Below are 10,331 nucleotides of genomic sequence, written 5' to 3'. Positions count from 1 at the left end.
CTAACCAATGTCCTGTACAGCCGCAACATGACCTCCCAACTCCTGTACTCAATACTCTGACAAATAAAGGAAAGCATACCAAACCCCTCCTTCACTATCCTATCTACCTGCGACTCCACTTGCAAGGACTCTAAGGTCTCTATTCAGCAACACTCCCCAGAACCTTGGCTGTAGGATTCCTTGCCTCTGCTTCCTCACTGAGGTGATAGACCAGGCTCACAGGTAGATACGTGGATCTCGCTGTGCCCCGGGGGATGTGGGGTGTAGTTGATTTGGGACGTGTCTTTCGCTGCCTGTTTCCTGCAGCCCAATACCTGGTCACTCAGGGGGGTTGGCTGTGTTTTCGTTCAGACTCTGGGAAGAGCTGATAGAGACCTGGGTCTCTGCTGAGGGGAGGTGGGAGGGAGAAATTGATTCCTGCTGTTCCCGTGTGACAGGCTGGAGGAGAGGAGGTAGGGGGGTTGTACCTCAGATCTCTTTTGGATTAGATTCACTAAAGTCCACACCGACCCTCTGAAGAGTAACCCACCCAGACCCATTCTCCTACTCGATATTTACTCCGACTAATGCACTGAATACTATGGGACAATTTAGCACGGCCAATCCCACCCTAACCTGCACATCCCTGGGGCACTACGGGACAATTTAGCACGGCCAATCCCACCCTAACCTGCACATCCTTGGGGCACTACGGGGACAATTTAGCACGGCCAATCCCACCCTAACCTGTACATCCCTGGGCACTACGGGGACAATTTAGCACGGCCAATCCCACCCTAACCTGCACATCCCTGGGGCACTACGGGACAATTTAGCACGGCCAATCCCACCCTAACCTGCACATCCCTGGGGCACTACGGGACAATTTAGCACGGCCAATCCCACCCTAACCTGCACATCCCTGGGCACTACGGGGACAATTCCACGGACCTACTACCCCGTCCTTCTGCATAGAAGGAGCGCAAAACTTGATTATTAATGAAAGAAAGGGTCAGAGGTTGAGCATCTTCCATCCAGTAACTCACCTCCTGACTCTCATCCCCACAAGTCAGGAGTGTGATAGAACACCACCAGCATCTAGGGACGCAGAAATAAATAAAACAAAACACTCAGTAAATTGTTTCGGTGCCCTTGATACTAATCCTACTCTGAAAACCGGTTATATTTCTACTTTTAAATATAAACGCACCAAAAATAACCCCCCTCCCTCAAGTGTCACAGCTTCTCCCGAAGCTGTGAATGAGGAAAAGCGGCTGAAGGACCAGTATTTATACTGAAGGCAAGGGGGCGGTGCCTGTGTGGACGATCCCGCCTCCCGGGCCCTGGCCAATGAGACGCCGGAACGGGCGTTGCCATCCAATGGGGAGGGAAGGCCTCTCCCTCAGGCGACGATGGGCGTCGGGACGGCCCAATCGACGTACGCGTCTTGCGGCGGATGCGGAGCCCACTCCCCTCCACCTCTAAATCCGTCGCGGCGCCGGCCAATAGGCGGGGAGCTTTTTCGATGGACGTGTCACCTCCCCCAATAGATGGGGAAAGAGCTTATGATCGATTCGCCCCTCGACCAATAGACACCACGGTAGGCGTTTCCCCCGGATGGCGACGGAATGAGCAATGATTGACACGACGAATACCCAATAGGAAAAGGAACATCCGCAACGGACGTGCCTCTGGCCCAATGGGCCGGGACGGTAGGCGGGACCTTTTCTGAACCCGCCCCCTCCCTCCCATTTCCCCCCTTACACTTCCGGCCGAGCGGCAGAACGACAGCGTTCGCCGACGGGAGCGGAGGTCAGTGGAGGTGGGGCTGCCGTCTAACGTCCGTATTCCCGGGTAGGCGTTAGGGTGTTTCCCACCTACGTCAGTCCGATAACGGTCCTGGGGTAGTAACGTGATTGCGGGGGGAGGGATTGCGAAGGGAAAGGACGTTGGGGGCGTAAATTAACGGACTTTGCGGCGCGTGGTGCGGAGGATTCAAGATGGCGGCGGCTGGCGGCGTTAACAACGAGGCGGGAGGTCAGAGGTCATGGGTGTGGAGGGGAAAGGTCATGGGTCAAGGACATTGGCCAACTTGACCACGTTTCATGGGAATGGCTCCATTGCTCACTTTCCTGTGTTGGTAATGCCAGTATTTTTTTGGGGGGGGGGTGGGGAGGAAGTGTGGGAAGGGTTTTCTTCATGAGTTTTATTTGGGAGTATTTGTTTATTAGGAGAAAGCGAGTGAGGGACATAGGTAAAGGGGTGTTACTTCTGCAGTTACAATTACTTATGCCAGGTAAATGAACTCCCACCAGCGTGTGTAATTGTTTCAGCCAAGAGCTGAGTCAACAAGAATGCAAACCTATGTGGAGGAAATGCATGATTAGAGATGTTTCAGGATGATGAGGGGTTTGGATAGGGTTGGCCAATGAGAACCTTTCTCCACGTATGGAGTCAGCTATTGCGAGGGGGCATAGCTTTAAATTAAGGGGAGGTAGGTACAGGACAGATGTTGGGGGTAGATTCTTTACTCAGCGAGTCGTGAGTTCATGGAACGCCCTGCCAGTAACAGTGGTGGACTTTCCCTCTTTATGTAAAAAAGGAGGTCTGGAGATGCTGGAGATCACAGCTGAAAATGTGTTGCTGGTTAAAGCACAGCAGGTTAGGCAGCATCTCAGGAATAGGGAATTCGACGTTTCGAACATAAGCCCTTCACGAAACGTCGAATTCCCTATTCCTGAGATGCTGCCCAACCTGCTGTGCTTTAACCAGCAACACATTTTCAGCTGTCTCCCTCTTTATGGGCATTGGATAGGCATATGGAGGATAGTGGGCTAGTGTAGGTTCGGTGGGCTTGGGTCAGCACAACATCAAGGGCTAAAGGGCCTGTACTGCGCTGTATTTTTCTATGTTAAAAGTTTTTTTGTATTAGCTAAAATTGTATGCAAGACTGAAACGTGACTGCAAAGCAATGGTAGATGTTATAGACAAATAGATAAGGGGCTGTGAGGATGTAGGTTAAGCCAGATATGCTTGTACAAGCAATAGTTACAAGCATCTGTTTCCCACTTTTACAGGAACAAACCCCAATTAGAAGGTCATAAGGATCAGCGTGGTTGGGGAAAGCACAGATGGAGGGAGTGGATAATGGTGAAGAAAGGATATACCTAACAATGGGCCACAGCAGGATGTGGTCAAACCGCCTAGTGAGACCAGGAATAAGCATCCTGTCACAGAGAAGGCTGGATAAGGCAAGAGATGAGCAGGAGTAATGGGTACTGGTCTTGGGGAAGTGGAGGATGTAAACAGGGGGAGGAGCAATGGGATATAAAATAGGAACCAAATTACATAATTATCGTGTGTTAGTTGAATTCAGAGTGTGTGTCCCTGCCTGTGGACAGTGGACATCGCATCCTCTTGCAAGGGTAAAATAAATGACACTACTGATTCAGATCTTGTCTCGGACTGAAATTATTGGTGAGTGAGCTTTGTTTCTCACAGTGAGGACTGCAGATGCTGGAGATCAGAGCTGAAAACGTGTTGCTGGAAAAGCGCAGCAGGGCAGGCAGCGTCCAAGGAGCTGGAGAATCGACGTTTCGGGCATGAGCCCTTCTTCAGGAATTTCCTCATTCCTGAAGAAGGGCTCATGCCTGAACCATCGACTCTCCTGCTCCTTGGATGCTGCCTGCCCTGCTGCGCTTTTCCAGCAACACATTTTCAGTATTTGTTTATTAGCCTATGACTCGTGAGTTGGGGAATATTGCCAGAGACCAAGATTGTGTGGTGGTTAGAAGTGATTGGCTCCTGTCAAACCGCAGGAAGTGAGGACTGTGGAACTGCAGAGGAGGGAGAATTGAGCCGTGAGTTGGTTGGGGGTGAGGCTGGGGGTTTACTGTCAGACTCTGGAAGGCCACATTGAGCGGGCGATGCCCCTCAGACTGGCATTGGGTGGGAAGGATGGATGGATGTGGAGGGTGTTATCCGAGCTCCCAGTGCCTGATCTCCTCCTCCTCCTCCCCTTCCTTGCAGGGACCATGAACCGGATCCGCATCCACGTGCTCCCGACGAACCGGGGCCGCCTGACGCCCCTGCCCAGGCTGCAGGAGCCCCAGGCCTGTTCCTTCACCCACCGGCCATGCTCGCAGCCTCGCCTGGAGGGCCAGGACTACTGCCTCAAGCACATCCTGGAGGACAAGAACGCCCCGTACAAACCCTGCAGCTACGTATCCTCCAAGACGGGCAGGAGGTGCACCGCGCCTGCTCCCAAACCTGACAAGAGGGACGCGTAGGTCGTTTTTCTGCTGTTCTACCGGCCGGTGGGAACGGGGAGCTGGTGCAGTGTGAGGGGCGTAACACGGGCCACGCGCTCTCTCTCACCCCCCGTCACTCGCCCCTTCATGCTGTCTCTCGCCCTTGCTCTCTCGCCCACTCGCTTGCTCTCCCTCTCGCCCACTTGCTCTCAGGTGCCCTCATTGTTTCATGCAGTGTGAGGGGCGTAACACGGGCCACGCGCGCTCTCTCACCCCCTGTCGCTCGCCCCTTCATGTTCACTCTCTCGCGCTCCTTCGCCCTTGCTCTCTCTCCCTCTCTCCCACTCGCTCTCAGGTGCCCTCGGTGTCTCCTGCTCCCACTCACAGGGGTATATAGGGATGGGTGGGGCTGGACGCTGGTGATCGGGGAAGGTGGTGCTGTTTGCCGGGAGCCTGACCCTTGCCTTTTCCGCTTCCCAAGGGTGGCGTACTGCACTGAGCACGCTCGCAAGGCACTCCTGTCTGCTCAGCAGCCATCCCGCCGGGGCAGCGGCAGCAGCACGGGGCCAACTCCTGAGGCACTGCTCGCTCAACTCAGCGGCTACGTGAAAGGAGAGGCAGGATCCCAGGACCAGAGCCGCAGTGAAGCCAGCAGGATCCTCGGTACGCCCGGTACTGGGAGAGGGGCTTTCTTACCCTGGGGGGGGGGGTGTAATGGGGCCGTCCCTAAATACAGAGAAGGGAGAGGGGGGCTGCTCCGTTCCCCCAGCCCCCTGTCCGGGTGAGCGGGGAGTGTTCCCTCACCCTCCTTGACTCGTACCTTGTCGATGGTGGGACAGGCTTCAGGGGAGGAAGGGAGGGAGTGAGTGAGGAGGGGAGTTACTCGCTGCAGGATTCCCAGCCTCTGACTTGCTCCTGGAGCCACAGGATTGATATGGGGCTGGGTCCACATTTCTGCTCAATGGGAACCCCCAGGATGTTGATAGTGGGGGGGGTAACGCCATTGAACATCAAGGGGGCGATGGTTAGATTCTCTGTTTGTCTGTCTCTCGTTGGAGACGGTAACCCCCAGGATATTGATAGTGGGGGGGAATGGGATTCACGGTCACCCATGTTACTGTGATGGGGTTTGAATCCGTGCCCAAGACCAGACGGAGGTTCTGGGTGGGAGAGGGTGGGGAAGGGGGGACAGGGGTGTGAACGCTCAGCCTGGACGTGCCTTTACCGTTGGTGTGTGTGACCCAGATGACGACAGCTGGAGCGAGGGGGAGCCGGACCCAGTGCTGCTGGATCAGACGTGGCGCGGGGAGCCAGACAGTGAGGCTGACAGTGTCGACAGTGACCAGGAAGACCCACTGAAGTGAGTGAGGGGCATGGGGCTGGCTGGACACACACACACACACACACACACACACACACACACACACACACACACACACACACACACAGAGGGAGGGGGTGTGGGGGGGGGGGGGGCTGCTGGGATAGCAGTCACGGGGGAGAGAAAGGTGTCTGCGCCACCCCCCATTCTCTGAGCACCCTGAAGCAGTGTGGATCTGAGGAGACGTTTGCTCGCTTTATCTCAGCCCTGCAACCCCCCCCCCTTCCAGCTACCTGTGTACGTGGAGAACTGACTCTCTCTCTCTCTCTCTCTCTCTCTCTCTCTCTCTGTGTCTCTCCCTGTGTGTCCCCTGCCCCTGTGAATGTCTGGAGCAGACACGCTGGTGTATACACAGCGGAGGAGGTGGCTCTGGTGATGCGGGAGAAGCTGATCCGCCTGCAGTCCCTCTACATTGACCAGTTCCGGCGCCTGCAACACCTCCTCAAGGAGAGGAAGAGACACTACCTGCAGGCGTGCAGATTGGAGCGCGAGGGCTTTGGTGAGCATGGGCTGGGGGCAACAGTAACTCCCACCATCACTGGATCAGAAAGCAGCACCCACACCAGGACGCATACACAGCCACAGTGTCATTTCATAACTGTGTCTGTCTGTCTCTCCCTCTCTCAGCTGGGGGCTTACTGCCTGAGCCGGACACTCCCTCTACCCGGGACCGTGTTGACCTGCAGAAGCTGAGGGCCCTGAGACGTTACCGCAGACGCTATGGGGTGGAGGCACTGCTGCACCAGCAGCTGAAGGAGCGCCGCTTACTGGCCACAGAGGGGCCTGCACAGCAGGTATTGGAAATGGGGCAGGGGAGCTCTGTCTGTCTGAGAGAGCTCGGGTGTGTCTCTCTGCCAGGAGGGTATGCTGTGTCCTCTCTCTGACCCCTCCCCCTTATCGCCCTCCCTCTCTCTTCCCCCCACCCTCCCCCATCCCCTCCTCCCTCTCTTTCCCCCAGCCCCACCATCTCTCTCCCCTACCCCACCTTGTCCCTCTCTGTCCCTGTCTCTCTCAGTAAGTGTGGTTCCATCTGTGAAATGGAATGTAGTTCTGACCAGGACAGGACAGTGACTCTGTACTGTCAGTGCTGTCATAGAGGAATTCTGGATTGTAAGCAGGATGGTTTTCTATATCTGTCTAACTCTCTGTCTCTCCCTCCCTCCCCTTCACCACGTTCTGTCTCTCTCTCTCCCTCTGCACTCTGTTTCTCTCTCCCTCCCTCTCTTCATGCTCACTGTCTCTCTCTCTCTCTCTCTCTCTCTCTCCCTCTCCTTCACCATGCACTGTCTCTCTCTATCTCCCCTCCGCACTCTCTCTCTCCCTCCCCCTCTCTGTGCTCACTGTGTCTCTCTCTCTCTCTCTCTCTTTCCCCCCCCTCCCCCTCTCTGTGCTCACTGTCTCTCCCCCTCCCTCCCCCTGTCTGTCTGCCTCCCTTCCCCCCACCCCTCTCTGCAGGTACATGCGGCCCCTCTCCGTTCAGCCCAGAGGTGTACGGTGGTGAGTGACGGTGCCCGGTGCTCTGCTCCCTCGCTCCCAATGAGCAGACACTGCACGTCCCGTATCCTTTTCCACACTGTGGGGGGGGGGGAGGGGGGAGTGAAGGAGCAGGAAAACTCCGGGAAGTTGCTGGGAGAGAGGTGGGTGTGGGGAGCTGTAGTGCCCCCCCCAATCCCCATTGTGTTATCCCCCTCCTTGACCTGGGCACTGACCTCTCCAGACATCCTGCAGGACCCGGGCCAGGTGCTGTTCAGGGTGTGCCCAGGGCTGACCGAGGTGCCCTGTGCCAAGCCGATGATGGTGTGCCTGAGTGAGGAGCCGCGCTGCCCCCTGCACCTCCAGGTGCCCCCCTTGATGTACCGCCCGGAGGCTGGGGGAGACTGGGCGTCCCAGCAGCTGGGCAGCAGTGGCACCTCAGAAATGTACCTGAGTGCGGCAGAGCTACAACCCACCGAGATCCTGCCCCTGGAGTTCAGCGATGTGAGTAACCCTCGGCACGGGGAGAGACTGTGGCAGGCCCTGAATCAAGACCGGCGGCTCCACCATAGCCGCAGGTTTCAGACAGGCGCCTAGAGCAACGTGAAGTGGGAGGGGGAGGCTGGAATGGGGGGGGTTGGCGTGTAGCACCCCCTCACCACCTCTCTCTCTTCTCCCTGCTCCCTGTGGTCTGGCGGCTGTCAAGGCAGTCCTGTCTGTGCAAGCCGGTTCGTCAGAGAGCAACACGCGCAGCGTGGGGGGAGGGAGGGGCGCACGCGCAGCGTGGGGGGAGGGAGGGGCGCACGCGCAGCACGGGGGAGGGAGGGAGAGGCGCACGCGCAGCGTGGGGGGAGGGAAGGAGAGGCACATGCGCTGTCTCTCCCTCTCCTGCCCTCCCTAGCTGGGTCTCTCGGTGAACAGGGTGCTGTTCTCTTTCTCTGGTAGGATTGCCTGGACGTGGTTGGGGATGACTTGCCGTGCCCTCCCTCTCCACTATTGGATTCCGCTGTTGGGTGTGCCGGGGACCGTTCGGCCGGTGACGCGGACGGTCCGTTGGGGAGGACTGGCCTCCGTCGGGAAAGCTGTGAGCTGAGCTCTCGTCAGCGCTCCGTATCGGGCAGTTTGCGCTCAGTCAGTGAGCCTGGCCGTGTCACCACCCGGGCGGCAGGAGCGCTGAGCCAGGTGAGTTCACAGTCACTGGAAACCCCCAGGGCTGTGTCTGTGTGATCAGTTAACCTGGGTTTGAAACCTCACCGAGAGGTTGTCCATTCGGACTGTCTCAGCACCCGCTCACCCTGTCGCCGCTACCCATGTTTTCCTGGATTCTGATAGCTATAACTCCTGGGGCTTTTCCCAGACAGCTAGCTTCACCAGGCTAGCACCGGCCCTGGAGTCATTAGCCAGGTTTCGGCCTGACTTACTCGTGCGGGTGTCCTTCAGCCCAGCCTGTTTTGTGGCTTCTCCTGATCCCGGGGAGCTCCCAGATCCTTTCAGGGCCGGGAGCGCCATGTTTCATCGGAGCCCGAGCCTCCTGCCGATGGTGCTGGAGCCTGGAAGTCGCTTTCTGGCGGGAGTGACCGAACAGGCAAGCCGGCACGCGTTCTCCTGATCGCCGTGTCCCACTGTCCGTGACCCTCGCACCCACCCACCCCCCCCCGGATAGTTCCCCCTCCCTCACTGGGGGTGGGGGAGCAGTCCTGTTTTCTGGACTGCACGGTTTGTTTACCCCGAGTGCTGCCAATGACAGTGTGGACCAGGAAGGACCAGCCTCACCGGGCTGGGGGTGTGGGAGGGAGCGCCGCATCCGCCAACAAGAGCACAGAGCCAACAGAACACCGCGTTCACACTCGGCTCCGTACTGTCTCTCCCCACCCCCCACCCCCCCGACCATGGTACTGGGGGGTGTTGTTGGGGGAGATAAGGGCATGCTTGGCACCCACCCCCCAAAAGGGGCAGCTGTACCCACCTCAACTTGTGCTCCTTCCTGTCGCTCAACTGCAGGATTCCTCGCAGACTGACTGCCCGCTACAGAAGAACAGAGACCAGAACGGAGCCAGGGAGGCAGCGAGCTGAAGGGAACTGGGAGGCCGCGCACATGCCTGTGTGTCTGCTCATCAGGGGGTGGGGGGGGGGGAAAGGAGGGTGTCTCTGTCAGGGGGTGTGTCTCTCTCCCTCTCTGTGTCTCTCTCTCTCTCTCTCTCTCTCTACCCCTCTCTCCCTCTCTCTCTACCCCTCTCTCCCTCTCTCTCTACCCCTCTCTCTCTCGGTGTGTGTGTGTGCAGTCTTGTCTGTGGGGTGTGCACATTCCCTCCTGACTCCCTCGCTCCTGCTGAAGAGCTCCCTTGGACCCAAAGGGGGTGGGGAACCACCCTCCAAGACGAGAGGCAGGAGACACCTCTGACCCACCCTCCCCTCCCCACCCTGGCTCTGGCGCGACAGCACCTTCCTCCTGCTCCCACCTCCCCTCAATAGGGTCAGTATTGAACCTAATTACCCCCTTTCTGTGGGGAACGATTGAATCCAATTACCCTCCCTGTGAGGTTGACTATTGGATCTGGTTCCCCCCTGAGTCAGTAGTGAGTGGGTCTCTCCCCACCCTGAGTAAATGTGCTGTTAGTTTGCCTCTGCCCAGCCCCTGCTGGCGGTGAGTGGTGGTCATGCCCAGACCTGTGGGTGTACGGTGTCATCGATTCTCCGTGTCTTTGGAACCTCGTCCGCACTGCTCGCAATAAACCGCTCTCTTTTCAGGTGGCCTGTACTCCATCTCAAACTGGGCCGGGGGGGTGACACACACACACAGAGATAGGGAGGGGGTGTAGGGGGTGACACACACACACAGAGGTAGGGAGGGGGTGCAGGAGGACAGAGGGGATGATGCATGCAGAGATAGCGAGGGGGTGTAAGGGGCTGGAGGGGGGGGGGTGACATACACACACACACACACACACTGACCCACACAAAAAAGGGGAGGGGGCCAGAGGGTGCAACACACACTGAGGTGGGGAGGGAGTGACACAGACAGAGATGGGGGGAGGGGAGGGGGTGTAGGGGGCCGGAGGGGGTGACCCACACAGAGATGGGGAGGGGGTTGTAGGGGGCCGGAGGGGGCGACCCACACAGAGATGGGGAGGGGGGTGTAGGGGGCAATGCACACACAAAGATAGGAGGCTGTATGGAACGAGCTGCCAGAGGAAGTGTTGGAGGCTGGTACGACATTGAAAAGGTAGATGGAGACCTGAATAGGAAGG

General features: G+C 57.7%; 1 protein-coding gene across 2 annotated transcripts; it reads left to right on the top strand.

Annotated features, from left to right (window-relative positions):
* The first annotated feature begins 1,767 nt into the window (after nucleotides 1-1,767).
* On the top strand, nucleotides 1,768-9,830 carry kansl2 (KAT8 regulatory NSL complex subunit 2). 2 transcript variants are annotated; one of them, XM_060822363.1, is made up of 10 exons: nucleotides 1,768-1,791; nucleotides 4,009-4,264; nucleotides 4,711-4,892; nucleotides 5,475-5,589; nucleotides 5,946-6,109; nucleotides 6,238-6,404; nucleotides 7,066-7,168; nucleotides 7,328-7,587; nucleotides 8,029-8,265; nucleotides 9,085-9,830. In XM_060822363.1, the coding sequence occupies exons 2-10, from the start codon at nucleotides 4,014-4,016 to the stop codon at nucleotides 9,154-9,156; spliced, it is 1,551 nt and encodes a 516-aa protein (XP_060678346.1). In that variant the 5' UTR covers nucleotides 1,768-1,791; nucleotides 4,009-4,013; the 3' UTR covers nucleotides 9,157-9,830. The 2 variants fall into 2 exon arrangements, with proteins under 2 accessions (XP_060678346.1, XP_060678347.1); XM_060822364.1 differs by having other exon boundaries at nucleotides 1,773-1,833.
* Nucleotides 9,831-10,331: the final 501 nt, after the last annotated feature.

Source organism: Hemiscyllium ocellatum (assembly GCF_020745735.1).
Source record: "Hemiscyllium ocellatum isolate sHemOce1 chromosome X unlocalized genomic scaffold, sHemOce1.pat.X.cur. SUPER_X_unloc_5, whole genome shotgun sequence".
NCBI lineage: Eukaryota > Metazoa > Chordata > Chondrichthyes > Orectolobiformes > Hemiscylliidae > Hemiscyllium > Hemiscyllium ocellatum.
The sequence above is the reverse complement of the archived record's forward strand: the minus strand, read 5'-3'. Positions and strand labels throughout refer to the sequence as shown.